This window comes from Pezoporus flaviventris, unplaced genomic scaffold, assembly GCF_033815535.1.
Source record: "Pezoporus flaviventris isolate CSIRO_AGI_PZ_B2104156 unplaced genomic scaffold, CSIRO_AGI_Pfla_v1 ptg000168l, whole genome shotgun sequence".
NCBI classification, from domain to species: domain Eukaryota; kingdom Metazoa; phylum Chordata; class Aves; order Psittaciformes; family Psittacidae; genus Pezoporus; species Pezoporus flaviventris.
The window spans coordinates 654,105-677,651 of record NW_026892716.1 but is presented as its reverse complement, the minus strand read 5'-3'; the positions used below and the strand labels follow the sequence as shown (position 1 = coordinate 677,651).

General features: G+C 52.7%; 2 protein-coding genes across 3 annotated transcripts in view; one reads left to right on the top strand and one right to left on the bottom strand.

Moving 5' to 3' along the window:
- The window catches only part of NUP98 (nucleoporin 98 and 96 precursor), a 304,506-nt gene that overhangs the window by 19,211 nt on the left and 261,748 nt on the right, over positions 1 to 23,547 (bottom strand). The window contains exons 2-15 of one of the 2 annotated variants that reach the window (XM_061480073.1): positions 14,967 to 15,070; positions 14,016 to 14,114; positions 13,408 to 13,587; positions 12,591 to 12,730; positions 11,616 to 11,723; positions 10,683 to 10,866; positions 8,943 to 9,106; positions 7,981 to 8,118; positions 7,196 to 7,283; positions 4,787 to 4,879; positions 4,359 to 4,499; positions 2,447 to 2,580; positions 1,560 to 1,747; positions 269 to 385 (exon numbers count right to left, since the gene is read on the bottom strand). In XM_061480073.1, the coding sequence (XP_061336057.1) occupies positions 269 to 385; positions 1,560 to 1,747; positions 2,447 to 2,580; positions 4,359 to 4,499; positions 4,787 to 4,879; positions 7,196 to 7,283; positions 7,981 to 8,118; positions 8,943 to 9,106; positions 10,683 to 10,866; positions 11,616 to 11,723; positions 12,591 to 12,730; positions 13,408 to 13,587; positions 14,016 to 14,114; positions 14,967 to 15,039 (1,847 nt within the window). In that variant the 5' untranslated portion in view covers positions 15,040 to 15,070. Of the gene's footprint in view, positions 1 to 268; positions 386 to 1,559; positions 1,748 to 2,446; positions 2,581 to 4,358; positions 4,500 to 4,786; positions 4,880 to 7,195; positions 7,284 to 7,980; positions 8,119 to 8,942; positions 9,107 to 10,682; positions 10,867 to 11,615; positions 11,724 to 12,590; positions 12,731 to 13,407; positions 13,588 to 14,015; positions 14,115 to 14,966; positions 15,071 to 23,547 lie in introns of those variants that run through there. The other variant, XM_061480074.1, reaches the window with a different exon arrangement.
- Positions 1 to 23,547, top strand: part of LOC133283384 (E3 ubiquitin ligase RNF121-like) — a 90,269-nt gene that overhangs the window by 48,987 nt on the left and 17,735 nt on the right. The gene's annotated exons all lie outside the window — the stretch shown is intronic.

Sequence of the window (23,547 nt, the reverse complement as noted above, 5' to 3'; positions counted from 1 at the left end):
CTCCCCTCAGGCAGTCATTCTTGAAGGCATTCCTCTCAACTGCTGATTCTGGATGGAATGAACTGGTATGTGACCCTGCAGGAAGAACCTATGGCCAGTTTAAGAGGAAATAAATCTCAAGAGGTCAGCACGCTTCAATGCACAGCTATGATGACATCCCTGACAGTAACCACCTAGTCTTTTAATAACTCTAAGAGACAGGCAGAACCAGTCTGCATTTCTCACAAGCACACACACATGTGGTGAACCACATCACCCATCTCCATACCTATCCCCATTCTCCGGGTACTCTGAGGGAGAAGCCAGGTCTTCATTTTCCCGATTGACAGGAGAGAAGAGGCTGCTGCTGTTGAGGTTCTTCAAAACCAGCTTTTTAATGCTCTTCCTGAAAACAAACCACACCAAAGAGAAACTGGGATCTAGCCATGGCATGAATCTGTATTTCCAGCTTAATTTGTGTGCTGCAGGGACCACAAACAGCTGTGTGAGATCTGCTCCCACACTCAGGACACATCACGTTGTCTGTAAGAGCACTGCAGTGGCTGAGATACTAAAGCTCTCTCTGGAGTTCCATTTGTGGCTTTGCTTTAGGAGTAAGTGTGAGATGCACACGTCACTGAATTTCAAACCCTGAGTTCATTAAACCACAGTAATCTCTGCTTTACTAAACAGAGCTTTTCCAGCAGGGAAACCAAGTCTGGCTTCTGGACACAGGTTCTTCTTCACTACAGGGTTATTTTAAGAGTGAGTCAGTGGCCAGGCTAAGGCTGAATCTGCAACCTGAAGATCACTGAACTACTACACTCACTGCACCCAAAGAACTGCAAGCATCCCTTTGCTCTGATCTTGGGATCAGTTGGTGATTTTCAACTTAACTCTGAGTAATTTCCTCTCTGCCCTCCCCCTGCAAAGCAAACAGACGGTTCAGGCTGAGCTAGAGACAAACCAAGATCACAGAAGTTACAAAATGCTTCAGAAAGCCTGTGCTCAGAGGGACGTTCAAGGAAAGATGCATCTTCCTCCAAAGCTTTTTGCTGTTTTAGATAAACTCCAAAGCTTTCCAAAGCCCTTTTCAATGTGGTTGCCACTGATGCTCTTAAAGCCTGAACCCAAAAGCTTCACTAGGGTAGATCCACAACATCATTACTTAGTTCTCACAGAGACATCCATGGATCTGACACAGAACCAGCCATGGATCTGAAGGAGAACCTGTGCCAGGCTGTGAAATGCCCCAAATCTGCCTCCATAGCAAGCGCATTAGCAACCTAATGACACTTCCACCTCAGGAGCAGGAAGTATTACACCCTACAAGCTTTCTTGTAGCAACTCCTAATTGACCTCATAGCAGCTTTGCTCCACTCATGACATGACATGACCTCATTTTACAGCTTATTTGGCCTTTGCAGCTTAAGCTGAACTTCAGCTCCTCTACCAAAGGAGGTTCAAACTTTACAGACAATTAGCTCTTGCTATTCCTATTTGAATAGCCAGTCATGGAATTCAGGACCCTCTAGAGGGGTTTGCTTCCTCTCACACACAAGCACAAGAGAGACACTAACTTTGGCATGAATGCCCCGTTGGACAGGGATGGCTCATCATCATCAAGACCATCGAAGAGGTGGGATTTGGCAGGGCCAGCTGACTGCAGAGCTTTGGGTCGCACCCTGGTTGCTGGACGAGGGGTCAGTTTGTAGTGGGTGGGTGTTGTTAAGGCCTTCTGAGCTGCTGGGTTAGTCGGTTTCAGCCTCTGCAACAAAAAGATAGAGAATTGGAGGTTTCAGACCATTCACTGCTGCTTTGGTAAAGGTGTGTGGTCAAGGACCTTTTAAATGAAAAGGGGGAAGAAGGAAAGGGGGAAGCAATGAACAAAACCAGACACAAAGCTGGGTGACAACACATAACAGAAGCAATGCCAAGGATCAAAAGCCTCCACTCACTCACTGAAGGGCTAGTAACAACCTATAGATGTAGCTTTGGAGCAGCCAGCCTGGGTGTTCAGCCCAAGCAGAGTGACTCTGGGGACAGACCAGAGGTGTGGGCACCCCAAGGCCAGCAGATGGAGCAAGGAGGCCTCAGTGCCTGGAGCAGACAAGGGTCTCTGCCCCAGCCATGGAGGACAGTGGGGCCCCTGCTCCTACAGGCCCTTGTTCAAAGCCCTCTCATCTTTCTTGTAGACCCTTTAGGCACTGTAATACAGAGACCATTGCCCATCTCTATCCTAGCAGCAGCAATCAACACCAGAAACCCAAAGTCCAGGCTCTGATGCAGGTGAAGGCAGCGAACAAAGCCACAGCACAAGCTGTTTGCATCCCGGAGAGTATAAAAAGTTGCTGCACCAGCATGAGGGTGCAGATGGCAACTTATTTAGCTGCTGACTGTACTGAAGTGAATACAGTGAGCACAAAGCAGAAGTCTTATCCGTAAAACTATGTTCAGGTGGACTTACCTCTTCCTTCTTCTTCGGGTCTGACATGGGGTTTCTGAAGAGTGGAGAATCTCCAAAGGGTGAATAAGTCAAGCTGTTGAGATGCTGCTGAAGCACTGCTTGCTGGGCAGCTGATGCATTTGGGTCTGTCAGTGCTGTAAAAGAACATCAGGTTTTAGTTTTAACAGTTTCACGGTTAAAACAGCAAATCTACCCGGGTTCAGATAGAGCCAGAGTAGGAAGAAGAGCCAGGCTTCCAGACACTGCATCTCCTCAGAGGAATACACACCTCTCTGTGTATCACCTCGAGCGTTCCTTTCCCTGCTCCCCACTCACTGCTGCTGCAGCAGCCTGGAGCAGAAACCAGATTCTATTCCCCATTAGTATCGGCAGCCACATTCAGGAAGGTTTTAATAGTGAAAAGCTGAGGGCACAGAGAGCTGCACACCAGCAGCAGGAGCCTGGCCCACCAAAGCCTTTAACTATTGACACCTGGAGCACTTTCCCAAGGGCAGGAGGGAATATTCCATGCAGAATGTGACATTCCTGCTGCAGCAAACAAACGTATGGGCCTGGAGTCCCCTCTGCAACCACAACCTCCTGGTTTTGTCTCTCCACCTTCTAGCATCTCATTTTAATTCCCATTAAATTGCTGTAATTGTTCACCCCATGAAGAGTGAATGCAAGAAAGCAGGACTGAATCTGTGCATTCCCAAAGGACAAACCCACTCCAGATGCAGCAGCTCACTGCCAAAGTCTGCAAGGGGGAAGACTGAGACAACTGGTTCTTATCAGACCAAAAAGCTGGTTTAACTGATATGTTTATGCTATCCTATCACAGGTGCTGCCTACAGAGGTGAAGGCTTGGGTCATCTCTAGAGTTACTCCAAGGGAGGTCCAAGCATTAGAATTACAGAAGTATGATGGGAACAAGAGAGAAGTATGGAAAACCTGACTGCTACCACTCATGAGAGAGCATTTCACCATGAGGAGAGAGCTCCTCTCAGCCACACCTCCCCTGTCATGACTGGTATAGGAAGTTACTGTGAGGGTCACAGAACAGTGAGACTGGAGGCACCTCTGAAGGCCACCTTTAGCTCAGGCCCCTGCTCCAGCCCTCGCAGCAGCTCCATGGCCTCCTCTGGGCTTTTGCATCTCCCCTTGTTGAACCACTTGCTGGCCTGTTTCTCCAGCCCATTGAGGCCCACCTGGATGGCAGCACAACCCTCAGGTGAATCGTGAATCAGCCACCTCTGCTCTTCCTTCTGTCACCTGTATACTTACAAAAGCTTCTTGTTGCCTTTGACATCCCTGCCCAAATTTGGCTCCAGATGGGCTTCACCCTTCCTAAACCCACCCCTGCATGCTCAGACAACATCTGTCTTCTTCCCAGATCACCCTTCCCTGCTTCCACCTCCCATACGCTTCCTGTCAGTGTTTAGCTTTTCCAGAGCTCCTCATTCCTCCAGAGGCCTTCTGCCACCTTGCCTGGCTTCCTGCTACACACTGGAACTTACAACATGGTATCCCAAGAGCCTGGATCTGAAGACCATTTATTTCCCCAATACCCACAAATTAAACCTCTTTGGCTTTCCTAACTGGAATTACTGAGAATGCCAACGCTACATCTCCCTTTTCAGTTTCTGTAAGCACCTAGTGTTGCTGCCCCAAATTCAGTGATGGAAAATACACTGGTAATCATGAAGATGAAGCTCTAAAATAGCTGCAATTACACAGCTTGAAAAAGTACATATAATTAGCACCAAAAATGCCATTAAGATGGTCTCCCCTGCTACTGAGAACAGAAGTGCTCAAACAGATGCTCAAACATCTCTCTTCCCTCCAAAGGATTTGAGTGGGATGTGCTCCTATGTTTAGGCACATTCAAAACAAGGGAGAAGCAGCAGTTACACTGAGGTTAACCCACACTTACCCACAGCAGGCTGAGGGGCTCCAAAGCCCAGAGTAGCTGTTGATGTATTGAATCCTGGTGCTCCAAACGCTCCTGTTCCCAGTGTTCCACCAAGTTTGGGCTGGGTGTTCCCAAACAGAGACGTCTGTCCTGCCCCAAGAGCTGCAGCACAAGAGATACTGTCATTTACTACAACACTGGGACAAACTCACAAGCCAGTTTATCCCACAGCAAAGAATCAGTTATTTACTGAACTGCAGCTCCTGCTGGCTGGAGTTTCTAAAAGGTTACCTGGCACCATGTTAGAAGCTCTACTGGGTTCTGATCCGAGACAGAGATTGATGGTTTCAAGCTTAAACACCTACATTAGAGTCAGCAACAAGGCTGTACTATCACTGATGCTTGAGGACTATGCTTAGGCTGACATGGAATACACTGGTCAATCCTACCTGTTCCAAATCCGGTCCCAAGGCCAGTTCCCAGGGTCCCAGTTGCAGGTTTATTTCCAAACAAACTGTTTCCAGCAGTGTTGGCACCAAACCCTTCAGGAACAGAACCAGAAGCTCATTAATCTACTATAGTAGCGGTGGAATTAAAAGATGCATGTAAAATACATAGGTATTCCCAGCTCAGAGACAGCCCCGCAATAGTTAAGGTCTGATTTCACACTGTTTCCAACAGTGGGAGTTCAACTGACAAGCAGCAAGAAGGGACTTCAATGGTAAAAGTTTCATAACACATACTTATGAAATAATAATGACAATACTACTGAAATAACACTGAAAAGATCTGAGGAGAAGGTGTTTCATCTTCTCAAGCTCTCCAATGTGTTACAACCTTCCCAGTTTTACTGACAGCCAGAACGGACACGGTGATGCTGTTTCTGGCAATGGAATGAAGTGGTTTAAGTTTCTGCTGCTGCTGGGAAATAACAAATCCCATTTTATACTGTTTACACGACACACACTTCCCTGATTCTTACCAACAAAGAAGGTAACAACTCGGACTCTTGGAAGCACACAGCTCAAAGATACACCTCTAACAGTATCCAAGTACAATCCAAACCTGACATCAGACAGGTTAGTTCTTACAGTGAAGATTGTGGAACCACCCCATGGTTACTTTGTGTGCAGACAGAACTGGACTAGAGAACTGCAGTCATGAACCAACATCAGGAACAGCTTAGACTCAAACTCTGCTCTTCCTATAACTGCACCACTGCAAGTAATACAGGCGAATTAAAACCCCACACTACACCCAGTAGTGTTCACCACACAGTGTCAACACACAGGCCATGAGGATCTCAGGAGGGACAAGGAACTCGGAAGCAACTCTCACAAATACCATGATGGGGTGAGTTTGCCCAGGGTGGGTCACCACAATGAAGCTGTGCTTAAAAGGGACTGCCCCAGGAACCCAACAATTTCTTCCCCATCTCTATTCTGGCCAGCTGGGAAATGAGGCTTACTCACTACACACTTCATTACCTGAACAGTTAATAAAATAACCCCAAACAGAACAAAGGACATATCTAAACGCCCTCCTGCTCACTTTCAGGAACAGTTTTGTTGCTCTCAGATACAGCAGAAAAAAGACAAAGCAGATGACACAGAAGCTCTGTACAGGAAGATGGTCATAGACTTGAACCATCCCTGCACATTTCTCAGGTTCAGTCACACACTTGTTCAGCAGGTCCCTGATGTTGGTGTCAGGAAGCCAACAGGAACATACAAACCCCAGTTCTTTAAGACTTTCATCTTTCACACCATGAAAACCAACAACAGCTTCCAGTTAAACCAGAACTGACTGCTTCATTTTACCTGTGCTCCAGTGCACAATCTCCCTCCACTTGCTACCAAGCTGCAGCATCACTGGTTATACCCGACTTCCTTCATCACTCCTGGCACCAGAGCGTTTGCAGCCTCTGCACACACCTCTGTTCTCTGAATACTCTGATTTCAGTCTAAGTAGAGGCTTCAGTTTCTCTTTTGCTCTTATCAGAACAGCAGTACTTGAAACTATCTATCCCTGAGGGAGTACCATCAAGAGGAATGACTGAATGGTATGGGTTGGAAAGGACCTTAAGAGATCAACCAGCCCCAACCCCCTGCCATGGGCAGGGACCCCTTCCACTGGAGCAGCTTGCTCCAAGCCCCTGTGTCCAACCTGGCCTTGAGCACTGCCAGGGATGGGGCAGCCACAGCTTCTCTGGGCACCCTGTGCCAGCGCCTCAGCACCCTCCCAGGGAAGAGCTTCTGCCCAAGAGCTCAGCTCAGTCTCCCCTCAGGCAGGTTAAAGCCATTCCCCCTGGCCTGTCCCTACAGGCCCTTGTCCCAAGCCCCTCTCCAGGTTTTCTGTAGCCTCTGCTATAGGAAGCAGAGCTGCTCTAAGGTCTCCCCATAGCACAGCAGAGGGGCAGGATCCCCTCCCTGAGCTGCTGCTCATACTCTGGGCATGCAGCCCAGCACACAGGGGGGATTCTGGGCTCAAGCGCACCCTGAAGCTGGGTCATGGGGAGCTTCTCCTCACCTAGCACTCCAAGCCCTTCTCCTCAGGCTCCATCCCATCTCCTCCAGCCTGGGTTTGTGCCTGGAATTGCCTTACTGGGGCAAACCAGCATCCTCTCTAACAGGAAAGGTATAAAAAAGTATCCAAGATGCTCCCCTGCAGCAACATGCATCAGGAGCACGGCTTACCTGAGAATCTTAACACCCAGAACATTTAGCATGCAATACTCAGCAGCCAAGTGTGTGTGGTATATGCAGTACAGTGCTAAGTGACTGAAACCCCACTTGTTAAATATGTACCAAAAGTGGAAGTGTTTGAATTGGTTCCTAAAGTCAGGGTTGGTTTGTTACCAAAGAGCCCGCCACCGGTGGTTGTACCAAACGAGGGAGCGCTGGTCGTGGTGGTTCCAAATCCAGCAGGCTTGTTCCCAAACAGGGTCTAGAAGGGAGAAACATCAATGTGGAAACCTCATGGACTCATTCATTTGTTACACCGTTAAGCAAGAAAGCAGAATTGAAGGCAAGCACACGTGAAGCCACACAACCCAGGCTCCCAGCAGTGGTGTTATCTGCACACAGTGTGCAGCAAGCACCTTCTGGAAGCAAGTATTACAGCTGGACTTGTTCTTAAGGGTTTTTCCAACCTAACTGCAAGCCATTACACCCAGGATGACCCAATATCAGTAATCAAGTTTTGTTAAGTCATCATCATCACAACTTAAGCATCTGCATTTTCAGGCATCCCTAGGTCTCTCCTGTGTTTTATCACTCAAGACATTACTTATGGAATCAAGGAATGTTTTGCGTTGGAACAGACCTTAAAGCTCCTCCAGTTCCAACCCCTGCCATGGGCAGGTGAACCTTCCACTAGAGGAGGTTGCTCCAAGCCCATGTCCAACCTGGCCTTATTTCTACCACACCAGTCCTATGCACATGCTTATGCTCTTCAGTTCACAAAAACCCCACTAGTCCTGAATCTTGGGCACCTTAACTCTTAAGTTCAGACACCTAAGTTAGGACATCTAAGATAACGGATATTTTCATGCACGTCAGCACCCAGGAAGAGGACTCCTAAGCCATTTATTCCCATTTCATTTCCTCTAGTTCTGCTTTTGTGTAACAAAGCACAGACATACCGAACCGCCAACACCAAATCCTGTGTTGGGTTGTCCAAAGAGCCCAGTTCCAGTTCCAAACCCAGTCCCAGCATTTGTATTGGCAGCTGTTCCAAAAAGGCCTCCAGGCTGTGAGGGCTGGGTCACCCCAAAGAGACCCTATGGACAGGAATTAGGTTAAGCTCATGGTACAGTGCTCCTCCAGGTCTGCACTGGTGATATTGGAACTAAAACACAGTCAGTGACTAGAATGACGCTGCAACATCAGCCCTTGCGCTGGGGGACGATGGGTGAAAGGCATTTCAGAAGCTTTTGTCATTCTCCAAGAGATACAGTACAAAAACGAAATTAAAAGCGTCAAATAAAAGAGCAAAGAATTTATGCTCCACGCTTCAAAGGCTGCTGGAATTTCCTCATCACTTTGAGCAAGAGAAAGTGGAAAAGAAACATCTCACTCATCACTGAGGGAGAGGATACTGGAATTTCCTCATCGCTTTGACAGGAAAAAGAAATATTTTCTGGGAGAAGTCATAAGATATTCAGGAAGTGTATAGCATAGCTGGAGGCAGAGCCTCAGCTATGCCACAGGTTACAGCTGTACAGCATCCTTCTACCAGAAGAAGCCCATGAATGCCTTCATTAGCCACCAGGAAGCACAGAATTGGTAATGAATCCCACAGGATGTTAAGAATGGAATTATTTTGCCTCTGTGAACATAAGAGACACCTGAACTGATAGAGCAGACAGCTTAAAGAAAGGAATGGGTGAAGCTGTTTGGTAACAGCTGTTCTGCTGCCCATTATCATGGGTGAAGTTTCCCTTGGCAAGAAGCTGCTTGCTCAGATGGTGGCACTCAGAGCTTTGCATCCTCATTTGATGAAGCTGTACCACAGTCTGAGGAAGATCTAAATCCCTGTGTCCTGTGTCTACTGGAGTAGCTACAGCCAAACTTCCACCTTTAGGGTTCAAACAGTTTCTCTTACCATTGTGCTCGTGTTGGGCTGTCCCAGGGTGTTGGTGTTCCCAAAAGAAAAGCCAGTGTTCTGCGTCGTTGTGGGCTGGCCAAAAGGTTTGTTGAACAGACTTGTAGTTTGAGGCTGCTGACCAAAAAGCCCCCCGGTGGTTCCTGTTCCAAAGCCAGTTGTACCTGCAACAGAGAAAGACATTGGTTAAAACACCCTCAAGTATTTATCCAAACCTGCAAGGCTTCCACACTCCAAGGTGCTGCAAGGGCTGGAGCAGCTCTGCTCTGGAGCCAGGCTGAGAGAGCTGGGCTGGGGCAGCCTGGAGAAGAGAAGGCTCCTGAAGGGGAGACCTGAGAGCAGCTCCAGTGCCTAAAGGGGCTGCAGGAAAGCTGGAGAGGGGCTTGGGACAAGGGATGCAGGGCCAGGCCAAGGGGAATGGCTTTAACCTGCCCGAGGGGAGACTGAGCTGAGCTCTTAGGCAGAAGCTCTTCCCTGGGAGGGTGCTGAGGCGCTGGCACAGGCTGCCCCGAGAAGCTGTGGCTGCCCCATCCCTGGCAGTGCTCAAGGCCAGGCTGGACACAGGGGCTTGGAGCAAGCCGCTCTAGCGGAAGGTGTCCATGCCCATGGCAGGGGGTGGAAGTGCATGAGCTTTAAGGTCTCCCAACCCAAACCATTCTGTGAGTGTCCTGGCTTCAGCTGTAACAGTTACTTCTTTTAATCTCAGTAGCTGGTGCAGTGCTGTGGTTTTGACTTCAGCATGAGAACAGTGCTGATAACACCGTTGCTTTTAGCTGTCACTAAGTAATGCTTACTCCAGTCAAGGACTTCTTAATCTCATGCTCTGCGAGTGAAGGGGGGCACAAGAAGCCAGGTGGAAGCAGAGACAGCACACCTGATTCAAACTGGCCAAAGGGGTATTACATACCAACAGCACTGTGCCCAGTATGGAAACTGGGGGCAGTCACCCAAAGGCCTGGATTGCTGCTCGGGTCAGGCTGGGTATCGGTCAGCGGGTGGTGAGCAATTGTATCGGGCATCACTTGTGTTTGCTGGGGTTTTTTCCCTTTCCCTTTACAGTTTCATGTTCTCTCCCCTTGTTGTTTCCCTTATTATTATTAGTAGTAGTTTTGTATTATACCCTAGTTACTGGACTGTTCTTATCTCAACGCATGGGGTTTACATTCTTTCCATTCTCCTCCCCATCCTGCTGGGAGCCGAGGGTGAAGTGGGAATGAGTGAGTGGCTGCGTGGTGCTGAGTTACTGGCTGGGGTTCAACCACCACAATGAGTCTATGATAAAATAGGTCACACCCTGCTCTGTGGTGGAGAAAAGCCCCTGGCAGAGTCTAGTCTGGCTGCTATAAATCAACCAGCCTGTTTCCAGGCAATGTATCTGTGCTCCTTAGCAGAAGTAGAACCCTGACTTCAGCACTAACCAATGCCCCCACCCCGCCCACCATCACCAACATCCTGGTGGGTTTGTTTCAAACTGCTCTCCTCGCCCACGAGGCAGCTGACTTCCCTGGGAAGCAGATGCTCTAGTAAGCTGCTTTCCAGCAGAACCCAGGGGATGTGGAGGAAGTTACAGTCCCTGAAGAGTAAATAGAGATTCCTACAGCAAGGGACCGGATTAGCGAATGCTGATAATACAACCAGGAATATTCTGAGCTCACACCAGAGTTTCCTCATCTTTTGTTAGAACAGGTCCTTAAATAGCTTATCCAGTCACAGTAAGGACAGGGGCCAGGCAGTACTTACTGGTTCCAAAAGGAGTTTTATTCTGTCCATATGAAAAGCCAGTACTAGTAGTAGAAGAGCCAAAAAGCCCTGTAGCTGTACTTGACGTAGCTGTAGAAGACCCAAACAAGCCTGCAGCTGCTCCAGCTCCTACAGGGTTGGAGGGTCCTTTCCTGTTTGCCTGGTAGTCTTCCAAACGCAGTTCCTAGCAAAGGAAAAGCCAGTTCTCTTTACACAGGGTAAGGCTGGACAAGCGTGAGCAGCAGCTCGCACAGCGTTCGAACCTACACTGAGATGAGGGTACTGAGAAAAGCTGCGTGCCCACATCCTTAAAAGAGGGACCATAAACAGGACCTTCACTTCAGTGCAAGCCAGGCTGCATGGGGCTTGGAGCAAGCTGCTCTGGTGGAAGGTGTCCCTGCCTGTGGCAGGGGGGTGGGAAATGGATGAGCTTTAAGGTCCCTTCAACCCAACTATTCCATCATCCTATGACCTAAACTCAGATTCATGTTTGGGCTTCCAGTTTACATCTCAGAGCTCTTTCAGATCTTTTCAGGAGAAAACTTGCTTTGAAGTCCCAGGTAAGTCAACTTGAATGGAAATGCTTCAGGTTAAACCCTTGGAAACATTACCTTGTATTAAACAACTTTGCTTTGCCTGAGATTCTGCCATTATCTCAGCACTGCAGGACTATATCTGGGTACATGGGGAGATGGAATTGTAGCTCCTCAAGAACTGCAGTGTTAAGCATTTAAATCCAAATGCAATTAATTTGATGATACATGAAGCGTGAAGTGTTTTACTTGATGACACCCCTCTTCTGTGGGTGCTGCAGATATTGAAGGTCACACTGCTAATACACAGCACAGCAGATACTCACTACAGCCACAAAAACCTCTACTAACCCAACACTATCAGACAAGCAAGATGAGTGTCTGAGCACTGATGACTGACCTCCAGAGATTTGCTTTCATATTCTTTCATGGCCGTGATGCATTGGTGCTTGGTGTTGATGTTGGTGCTGACACCAGATTTTACCATAGTATCTGTACCAGTTGGTGGCTGCAAAAGAAGAGGTCAAGATGTGAGGTTTAAACCCGGACAGAGCTTTGTTTGAACCCCTAGAGCTCTTTTAGTGGTTGCTGTGAACACCTAAGTTGAGCACAGGACCTGAGCAGTGGATCAGTGCTCTCTGTATAGCTGGGGCCTCACCCTGTGACGTGGTTCAGCAGCAACCGAGGGTGGAATTTCCCCTGTGAACACCTAGAACAAGGCAGGGCCGCTCCATTCAGTTTCACTTTCGGAGCAATTTATACAATCTTTGAACCAAATCCTCCAGCTCTGCCTGGATGTCATTATCCCCCATTCTCCTTGACTGCACCATGGAAATGCACATCAGCAGCACTCAGCCTGCACAAGTTGTCAGAGTTTTGCCTCTGCCCCAAACCAGCGAAGTCTGTGCGTTAAATCAGCTCAGTGCAGAAGTGAAGAGGGCTGAGATTTGTGTGAACCAGTACTGGGGTAACAGAACACCTCCTGCCACCAGGAATCAGTTCCCCATTTCCATGGTGGGTTCTCTTCTGAGCCACCCTCCATTTTCAAGTGCCACAGAACCTCTGTGATGTTATTCAACCCTTTCTTAAGGGGAATTCATCCAGAGAACACCAGGGATGAGCCCCACATTCCACTTCACATTTCTAAGACTTAGGGCTCACATTTATTTTGTCCCGTTCCAAAACATCTCATTGCTGTCAGCATTTAGCACTGATCACCTGGAATTCTGCCCCATCCCTGGCACTGCTCAAGGCCAGGCTGGACGTGGCTTGGAGCAACCTGCTCTAGTGGACCAAGACAGCACTTCACACAAATAACTGCAGAACTTCCTCCTACAGCAAGCAGGTTTGAGTAGGAAGGAAAAACAGAACTTACATTAAACTTAATAGTCGTGCCAGTTGGAGCAGCAGTGAAACTAGTTGGGCCAAAAAGAGAGCCAGAGGTACTGCCAAAGGGATTGGAAGTGGTGTTAGTGGTTCCAAAGAGCCCCCCGCTGCTGGTGCTGGTTCCAAAGTCTGGAAGAAACATGAAAAGAAAGAAGTCAGTACTAAAGAAACCTGAATTCTAAAGCTTCAACCCAAATACTTTATAAATTACAGAAGAGTTTGAAATGGAAACCCCAGCACAGGAAGTACACGGAGCTGCTGGAGTGAGGCCAGAGGAGGTCATGGAGATGCTGCAAGGGCTGGAGCAGCTCTGCTCTGGAGCCACGCTGAGAGAGCTGGGCTGGGGCAGTCTGGAGAAGAGAAGGCTCCTGAAGGGGAGACCCGAGAGCAGCTCCAGTGCCTGAAGGGGCTGCAGGAAAGCTGGAGAGGGGCTTGGGACAAGGGCCTGTAGGGCCAGCCCAAGGGGGAATGGCTTGGAAGGGGCTTAGAGCAAGCTGCTCTGGTGGAAGGCGTCCCTGCCCGTGGCAGCAGGATGGAACTGGAAGAGCTTTAAGGTCCCGTCCAACCCAACCAAGTCTGGGATTCTATGAAAAGTTATGGCTAGAATCACAGCTACGGATTTTGTAGCCATAATCCTCACTCTTGGCTACTGTGGACCACAACAGCATCACTATATCCTTCAGGAGAAGGAATAACACCAACCCCACACTTAACGCTTGCAGCAGCTGCACACGTGCAGCAAGAACGTTCAGGGCTCTTCAAAGGCAACAAGCAATGGTCAGGGGACATGCAGCACTTTTACTCACTTCCAAACCCAGCTGGCTTATTCTGTGCAAAGGCATTGCTCTGGGATGAGAAGAGGCCTCCACCAGTGCTGGTTGTTCCGAACAGGCTGTTTGATGTCCCGGTTGAGGTTCCAAAGCCAAAGCCAGTGCTTGTGGAGGAGGTGGCTGGCTGATTAAATGTTGTGGAACCAAATAATCCTCCTGCAGACAGAAGCAGAGCATTAATCATTTGCCCTCATCAATTGCTTGCGGGTTTTGGGGTTCAACTATTCAGAACAGCAGGTCACTATTTTGGGGTGTCAGAGTTGCCCCACTCACACATCCCAGTCCTTATGGGCTTCCCTATGCTCTTTAAGAGCATTTTAAATGAAACAGTTTTGACCTAACAAAGGATCACAGCTTCCTCTTGAGGACACTGACAGACCAGTAATCATTTGCACTCATCGACTGCCTGAGGGTGTTGAGGGTTTTGTTGCTGTTTCGGGAAGAGTTTTTTGGTTGGGTGGGTTGTGTTGTTGCACTTGCTGATGGCTGCTTCGGTTTCTGTCTCTTCCTTTCCTTCCCCATGTATTTTTAATAACATCCTTCTCTCAGGACTGGTTTCCCCTACGACCACACCACAGCAGTACCTGGTTTTGTCTGTGTACTCCCGAAGAGGCCTCCAGTGTTGTTGTTTGAGCCAAAGGCGGATGTTCCAAACGCTCCTCCGCTTGTCCCAAAGCCAGCATCTGAAATTACCACTGGAGTTTAGATAAGCTCCATTCTGAACATGGGCACAAGGAACTAAATGTTGTCACTGCCTTTTTAATGTCCCAAAAGAAGCTTGTGCACACCTGTCTACACATCGGTGCCTGGGGTATGGGAAGTGGAATCATTAATACTTGTATGGAGCTCCTGAAGCAAAAGGCTGGGATATATTGAGTCAGTCACCTCTGCACAATGCAAAGAGACTGCTCTGCAGGGGCTTTACCACTTCTAGTGACCCCTGGCAATATAAGCAGCACTGGTGTGCATCCTTCCTACAGAGAGAGCGTATAAACAGTTCCTGGTCTGATTTAGGGGCTATGACCTCACTTGTTGTGGTACCTACAATGTGAACCTCCACAAGACACCCCTCAGAGTACAGAATATTCTTTCCAAGACTTCCCAACCGATCCAGTATTAACTGAAAGAACCCCCACCCCAGCAAGGTGGCCTTCATCTGAGCATTTGAGCTAATCCTCCTCTTCAAAAAGGCAGTTCCCACAACTGTGGAATCCTGGTATCACAGAACCATAGAATAGTTAGGGTTGGAAAGGACCTTAAGATCATCCAGTTCCAACCCCCCTGCCATGGGCAGGGACACCTCACACTAAACCACGGCACCCAAGGCTCTGTCCAACCTGGCCTTGAACACTGCCAGGGATGGAGCATTCACAACTCCCCTGGGTAACCCATTCTGGTGCCTCAGCACCCAAATTAGGAGCTTGGTCAGTGCAGAAGCCTGCCCCTGACTCAGCCCTGATTCCATCACAAAGAACCACCACCTGATCCTCCAGGAACAACCACCTGCAGTGCTGAAAAGTCAGTTTATTACTTACTTTGTCCAAATGTTGAAGTTGTCCCGAAACCGGTGCTGCCTCCAAACGGAGTCCCAAAGGATTTGTTAAACATTTTTGGGATGTATCAGGTTCTTCCCTTCAACCTGCAAAGAAGAAGTCAGCTTTTAGTTAAAACGTATCTTCAAAATTCATTTGTCAGCTTCCTCAGGGTGGATGTAAGCAACATAATGAGTCCTGAAGCCACAAAACACGCGACAGCAGGTTTATGTCGCACTGAGCAATGTAAAGCACTGTCTCAGCACCAGAAGGGACAAGGAACTAATGCTCTGGTGACGTCCCAAAGAAGCTGCCTCCCACCCTTAATTACAGGGAGGTTTTTCTGTACAACTTCCACATGGAGCCTGTAGGGCCAGGCCAAGGGGAATGGCTTGAACCTGTCCGAGGGGAGACTGAGCTGAGCTCTTAGGCAGAAGCTCTTCCCTGGGAGGGTGCTGAGGCGCTGGCACAGGGTGCCCAGAGAAGCTGTGGCTGCCCCATCCCTGGCAGTGCTCAAGGCCAGGCTGGACACAGGGGCTTGGAGCAAGCTGCTCTATGGAAGGGGTCCCTGCCCGTGGCAGGGGTTGGGGCTGGATGAGCTCTAAGCTCCCTTCATCCCAGCCCATGCCATGAGCCATGGCTCTATGACTGATAAAATCCTAAACAGAACTACTCCCCTGATCCATGTGTTTCCAACAAAACCTTCCAGAACATCCCACACTAACAGCACTCTTCACATCTGTGTCTACAGCATCTGACCCACCTCAACACAAGCTCAGTCCTGCTCAACCACGGGGGTTGTAACTGGATGATCTCAAGGTTCCTTCCACACAAACCATTCTATAATTCTATCTCAACTCCTGAAAGAGCACCAATGGGACACCTCGCTACAGGCACACACAGGATTCACACTGCAGCTCCTGCAGCACTCTCAGGGTTTTCCATGACATTTCCATTAAACCCCTTTTGCCAACTCCTTCAAATAAGACAAAGCAGAACCACACACAGCACAGGAATTGCAGGAATACCCCTTCCATCTGCTTCTCATTAACACTCATGGGGCTGTACTTTCTAAAGCTCATTGCTTCCAAGTCCTTGCTCAGGGGAGTTTCACCCCAGTTCACAACCCACTGGTTCATTTCCATACACATTCAGCTCTGCTGCCTCACCCCAGTCCCTTCTCCAAGCACTAACACAATGTTACGGCTCTCCAACAACCCCACAACACATCCTTAGCCTGCTCCCAACGGAGCTGCCTTTTCCTGCACTGAGGCTGGCACCTGCTGGCTTCAACGTGGAAAATGCTGCTGTTATCCAGAGAACAATTCGGTGTTGGCAGCAGCATTAATCCACAGCAACACAGGACTAAGAAGTTTAGAAAACTGAGAGCTGGCCCCTACCAGGAACATTTACAAAGCACTGCTTATGGTCATGTTAGGTTAACACTGTTCCATGTGAAGTCACGCTGACCTGGAGCACTTTGGCACTTTTAAATTGCATTTAGGTTTTCCAGGAGGCTCCATCATCCAAACCAGCGTTAAACTCATGGAATGGTTTGAGTTGAAGGGACCTTAAAGCTCCTCCAGCTCCAACCCCTGCCACAGGCAGGGACCCCTTCCACTGGAGCAGCTTGCTCCAAGCCCCTGTGTCCAGCCTGGCCTTGAGCACTGCCAGGGATGGGGCAGCCACAGCTTCTCTGGGCACCCTGTGCCAGCGCCTCAGCACCCTCCCAGGGAAGAGCTTCTGCCTAAGAGCTCAGCTCAGTCTCCCCTCGGACAGGTTAAAGCCATTCCCCTTGGCCTGGCCCTCCAGGCCCTTGTCCCAAGCCCCTCGTCTGCCTTCCTGCAGCCCCTTTAGGCACTGGAAGCTGCTCTGAGGCCTCCTCAGAGCCTTCTCTTCTCCCAGCGGCAGTACCTATCAAGTATTCTCCGTGTGGTCATCAACAACCCAGGTTAATCTCCAGACACACACACTTCTTCTGTCCAGTTTCACAGTTCTTCCATAGCTCCCTAATTCCAACTCCTCCTATACCCTCCTAACCCAAAGGAAACACACACATACTCTGCACAGCCACTCCAGAGTGAAGGCACTAAATCCATCATGCATGAAACCATAGGTATTTTTTCCCCAAAACCTGTAACACCCTTGGGAACAGCCAATCCTGGATCCTGAGCAGCTGGAGCTCTACCACCTGTACCTCTGCAGCCATCCCAGTGCGCTGGGGACCACAGCAGCAAGGAGCAAATCAGGATCTGACACATTAAGAGTAACTTGGATGATGTTTGGTGTTATCGTCAGCTACTCACAACAGCAGGACACTGCTCTGCAGCCGTAAGAAGTCTTCCTACTCACACATCCAAGTTCTTATGGACTTCCCTGGACACTTTAGGAGACTTTAAACAACACACTTCTGGTATTAGAAGGAAAAAGCTGATCTGACAGACTATCAGAGCACCCCGAGCCTGAAGAACATCGCGTCATTCTGTGGCTTATGCCTTAAAAATGCCCTATTTGATCATTTTAACACTTAGAAGATCAATTTTACCCCGGGACTCCTCAAACTCCACACACCCACCTCAGCTGCTCTCTTCTCTACCTGTACAGACTATTCATGGCCACTCTGTCCCTAAGGAGCTCCCACTGAAGGGCACCTGAAGTGTCCCCACAGCTTTCAGTTGTTCAGCCTCGTTATTCTCAGCCTTACTTGCAGCTCATACAGCCCCTCTCCTTCCACTGCTCCCCTTACTGAGGCCGCTGCTCCTTCACAGGCAGACTGTTAAATGCCAAACTGTTTCAGAAGAAACCTGAAGCGCAGTTTTGGGTAAGGCAAACGAGTTATTAAGGTCTCCTCCTCCTGCAGGATTCGCCACCTCTGGAGCTTGGGCTTTACGTGGTCACTGGTGCCGGGGGCCCAGGAGAGCACCCTTCCCCCGGGGGACGGTGCACGCAGACACCGGGCTCCCGCCTGCACGCGTCAAACCTTGTGTTAAACCAAACGTGTGCCGTGAGCCGCGGCACGGGAGCACACCCGGAGCTCCCGGCCGCAGGAACACCGGCGGCAGGCAGGAACCGAGCCCCAGTTACAGCAGGGTGAGCAGGAGATGGGCTCCTCCACATCCCGGCCCCCCGCTGAGCACCACCCCCGGTCGGAGAGGAGCTCCCCCCGCTCCCGCGGGTCTGAGGGCACTTCACACCGTACAAAGCCCCAGCCACACCGAAGGGACCCGAGTTAACTCCAGTCAAACCCCGCTCCCGACGGCGGGCCTGGGGGGCAGGCGCCCTGCGGACGGGTCCGGTCAGCCCGGAGCCACCGGCACCGCCGTTAACTCCCCCCGCACCTCCAACGGGGACCCGACAGCGCCAGCGCCGGTTTCTCACGCACCGACGGGGCCCCGCAGCAGCCTCCCCATGCCGGGCCCCTCAGCGCGGGCCGAGCCACGCCCCCCCCCCCCCCGTCCGCGCCCTCCCCCGGGCCGGGCCCGGAGCCCCCCGCAGCCCCGGGACCGTTGCCCGCCCCCCCCCCCCATCCCCGGGGCTCACCCGCGGGACCCCCCGGGCCGGGCCGGGCCGGACCTCGCCGCTCCCGCGGTGCCGCCGCCTCACGCAGGGGAAGCTGCGTCACAGCCCGCTCCGCGCCTCCCAGCGTCCCCCGCGCGCTCAGCGCCCATTGGCTGCCGCCCTTCAGGAGCGAGGCTGCTCCCCCGCCCTCCCCGGGAGGAACAGAGAAAGCTTGGCGCTGACTGGCTGAAAGGGCGCATTACGTCTGCCGCGCCCTGAGCGCTGATTGGTGTGACGCATGGAGGGGGCGAGGCTCGTGCTGCGGAAGGGTCCAGAACGCCGCATCGCAGCCCCGCCCAACATCCGGGGCGTTCGTGGGCGGGGCTTCTCCCTGCAGGGCCAATCGGAGCTAGCTGCGGCGCCTGCGTAGGGGGCGGGGCCCGCAGCCTTAAAGGGGTCGTGAGGCGGCGCGCGCGGCTCGGTGCGTGAGGGGGGGCCGGGACCGGAGCGGGGCCCGACCCGGGGGGCGGCGGGGGCTGGGGAGCGCGGCGAGGGGCGGGGGCGGCTCCGGCTGCTGCTCCGGGGGGCCTCAGGCAGAGGGAGCGTCCGTGGGGTCACAGCGCTGCGAGGGCTCCGGGTCCGGGTGTGGGGTGCCTGGGGGCGCTCCGGGGCTCTGTGGTTACTGCGGGGTCTGGGCAGCGAGGCCGGACGGGGCGGCGGGGGCTGCGCCCCTGGAGGGGTCACTGGGGAGTTGGGGTCGGGCTCCTCGGGGCACTCTGTGGTTCCCAGGGGGTGTCGGAGCGCTCTGGGGTGCCCGGGGGCTCGCTGTGTCTGGTGGCGATGTGAGGTAGGCAGGGGTCTGTGTGTGTGTGTGGGGGGGGGTATCAATGGGAGATGGGGGTACCCGGGGAGGGGTCTCGGGGGTGCTGGACCCTGTGGTTCAGGGCAGCCCCGGGGCCACTCAGTGTCTGCTGCAAAGAGACTGCGCCTTTGGGTAGGATCCTTGAGAGAGCTGGTCGGGGGCTGCCGTTGTGGGGTGGGGGGACACTGCTTGTGCCCTCCCCCCCCAAGCACAGTGTGTGTGTGTGTGTCCCCAGATAGTCCCCATGGCACAGTGTGTGTGTGTCCCCAAATAGTCCCCATGGCACAGTGTGTGTGTCCCCAAATAGTCCCCATGGCACAGTGTGTGTGTCCCCAAATAGTCCCCATGGCACAGTGTGTGTGTGCCCCCAAGCAGTCCCCATGGCACAGTGTGTGTGCCCCCAAATAGTCCCCATGGCACAGTGTGTGTGTTCCCAAATAGTCCCCATGGCACAGTGTGTGTGTGTGCCCCCAAGCAGTCCCCATGGCACAGTGTGTGTGTGCCCCCAAGCAGTCCCCATGGCACAGTGTGTGTGTGCCCCCCCATGCAGTCCCCATGGCACAGTGTGTGTGCCCCCAAGCAGTCCCCATGGCACAGTGTGTGTGCCCCCAAATAGTCCCCATGGCACAGTGTGTGTGTTCCCAAATAGTCCCCATGGCACAGTGTGTGTGTGCCCCCAAGCAGTCCCCATGGCACAGTGTGTGTGTGCCCCCAGCAGTCCCCATGGCACAGTGTGTGTGTGCCCCCAAGCAGTCCCCATGGCACAGTGTGTGTGTGCCCCCAAGCAGTCCCCATGGCACAGTGTGTGTGTGCCCCCAAGCAGTCCCCATGGCACAGTGTGTGTGTGCCCCCAGCAGTCCCCATGGCACAGTGTGTGTGTGTGTGCCCCCAGCAGTCCCCATGGCACAGTGTGTGTGTCCCCAAATAGTCCCCATGGCACAGTGTGTGTGCCCCCATGCAGTCCCCATGGCACAGTGTGTGTGTGTCCCCAGCAGTCCCCATGGCACAGTGTGTGTGTTCCCAAATAGTCCCCATGGCACAGTGTGTGTGCCCCCAGCAGTCCCCATGGCACAGTGTGTGTGTGCCCCCAGCAGTCCCCATGGCACAGTGTGTGTGCCCCCATGCAGTCCCCGTGGCACAGTGTGTGTGTGCCCCAGCAGTCCCCATGGCACAGTGTGTGTGCTCCCAGCAGTCCCCATGGCACAGTGTGTGTGCCCCCATGCAGTCCCCATGGCACAGTGTGTGTGTGTTCCCAAATAGTCCCCATGGCACAGTGTGTGTGTGCCCCCAAGCAGTCCCCATGGCACAGTGTGTGTGTGCCCCCAAGCAGTCCCCATGGCACAGTGTGTGTGTGCCCCAGCAGTCCCCATGGCACAGTGTGTGTGTTCCCAAATAGTCCCCATGGCACAGTGTGTGTGTGTGTGCCCCCAGCAGTCCCCATGGCACAGTGTGTGTGTGCCCCCAGCAGTCCCCATGGCACAGTGTGTGTGTGCCCCCAGCAGTCCCCATGGCACAGTGTGTGTGTGTCCCCAGATAGTCCCCATGGCACAGTGTGTGTGCCCCCAGCAGTCCCCATGGCACAGTGTGTGTGTGCCCCCAGCAGTCCCCATGGCACAGTGTGTGTGTGCCCCCAGCAGTCCCCATGGCACAGTGTGTGTGTGCCCCCAAGCAGTCCCCATGGCACAGTGTGTGTGTGCCCCCAGCAGTCCCCATGGCACAGTGTGTGTGTTCCCAAATAGTCCCCATGGCACAGTGTGTGTGTGCCCCCAGCAGTCCCCATGGCACAGTGTGTGTGCCCCCAAATAGTCCCCATGGCACAGTGTGTGTGTTCCCAAATAGTCCCCATGGCACAGTGTGTGTGTGCCCCCAAGCAGTCCCCATGGCACAGTGTGTGTGTGCCCCCAGCAGTCCCCATGGCACAGTGTGTGTGTGTGTGCCCCCAGCAGTCCCCATGGCACAGTGTGTGTGTCCCCAAATAGTCCCCATGGCACAGTGTGTGTGCCCCCATGCAGTCCCCGTGGCACAGTGTGTGTGCCCCCCCAAGCAGTCCCCATGGCACAATGTGTGTGCTCCCAGCAGTCCCCATGGCACAGTGTGTGTGTGCCCCCAGCAGTCCCCATGGCACAATGTGTGTGTGCCCCCAAATAGTCCCCATGGCACAGTGTGTGTGCCCCCAAATAGTCCCCATGGCACAGTGTGTGTGCGCCCAAGCAGTCCCCGTGGCACAGTGTGTGTGTGCCCCCCAAGCAGTCCCCAGGGCACAGTGTGTGTGTGCCCCCCAAGCAGTCCCCAGGGCACAGTGTGTTTCCTGTATCAGGGTAAGTCAGTTCGATGTGAAGTGATTTCTTGCCCACTGTTCAGAAGGTTTGTGGAGCTGAAAGGGTGGGTTAAGGGACTGAAGTGCCCCAATGTGAGGAGAGGTTGAGGTCGGTGTTTTGTGCTGGTTATGGGGTGTGTTATGTTTGAGAGTTCCAATGTGATGATAATGCCCAGGGCTGTGACGGTGGCTGCAGGTTGTGTGAGTGGATCCAAGGGCTGGAGCCAGGCTGAGAGGGCTGGGCTGGTCCAGCCTGCAGAAGAGAAGGCCACTTCCCTAAAGGGGCTCCAGAAAAGCTGGAGAGGGGCTTTGGACAAGGGTCTGTAGGGACAGGCCAAGGGGAATGGCTTTAACCTGCCCGAGGGGAGACTGAGCTGAGCTCCGTGACTGTTACTGGTGTGAAGGATGCAATGGGGGGGCAGGCTGTGCTGCCAAGGCTCCTGCCCTTGCTGCTCCCTGCCTTCCACAGGGCTTAGCTGTAAGTGGATTTGTCCTGCAGCCTCAGCAATGGAGACATCCTCAGGTGGGCATAAGGTGAGATATGGATCCGTGCCCGCTCAGAGGACACCACAGCCCCTCACTTGGGCTGCTCCGTGGCCCTTGTCCTGGGTGGGGGAACGTGCTGGGAGCAGAAGGGTCAGTACGAGCTCAGAAGACGTGTGTGATGTTCAGGACACTGCCTTTGATCGCGGTGTTCCAGAGGGAGCTGGGCTGTGCCTGAGGGCATGAGGGAAGGGCACAGGGTGCACAGCCGTTACAGAGGGCAGGGGAGCAGCAGAGGGTGTTGGGATGAGGATAGAGAGCCCGAGCTGGAGGCAGGCTCTAGCCTTGATAAACCACTTGCCCCAGCTTGCCCAGCCTGTGATCAGCAGCTTTATCATTGTGCAAGGTGTGGGGCTTGCAAGGTCCTGATTTGGGTTGGAGGGAACCTTAAAGCTCCTCCAGTCTCAACCTCCTGCCGCAGGTAGGGACGACTTCCACTGGAGCAGCTTGCTCCAAGCCCCTCTCCACCTTTCCTGCAGCCCCTTTAGGCACTGGAGCTGCTCTCAGGTCTCCCCTTCAGGAGCCTTCTCTTCTCCAGGCTGCCCCAGCCCAGCTCTCTCAGCCTGGCTCCAGAGCAGAGCTGCTCCAGCCCTCGCAGCAGCTCCGTGCCCTCCTGTGGAGCTGCTGGAGCGAGTCCAGGTCTCTGTATCTGGACCTGTGAAGGTGCTGAGCGCTCGGCTGGCTCCGTGCTGGCTGTGGTGAGATGGTGCTGTGGGAGGTTGGGGATGTGCTGAGGAGCTGCAGCACACAGCACATGCTACCCTCACTCTGTCAGCACTGGTCCTGTATAGCAGGTCTGAGCAGAGCCCGGGAATGGCCTGGATAAAGAGGAATGGTCTGGAATGATGGACACTGCTGGAAAGAGCTCACGTGTCTCCAGCCACATCACTCTTGCTGTCTGCAGCATCATGTGTGATGTCCCACTGCTTGTGCATCCCACTGACAGCTCCTCCCTGCTGCCTGCGGGACACTGCTCCAGTCCTGCTTGCGGCCCCTGCTCATGGTTGTGCTCTCCTCCTGCCTCCCGGAAGGGTGCTGTCAGCTGCCTGTCCTTGATCCCTGCCCTGGGGCTCTGTGGCTGTTAAACATGGGTGTGAGAGGCAGCCTCTGCCAGCCTCCTGTGCGCAGCACTGCCCAGGGCTGTTGGGGCTGGGCCGTGCAGGAGGACAGAGAATCCCCATCAAGCTCTGCTCTAGAGCGGGGCTGGGGCAGCCTGGAGAAGAGAAGGCTCCTGAAGGGGAGACCTGAGAGCAGCTCCAGTGCCTGAAGGGGCTGCAGGAAAGCTGGAGAGGGGCTTGGGACAAGGGATGGAGGGCCAGGCCAAGGGGAATGGCTTTAACCTGTCCGAGGGGAGACTGAGCTGA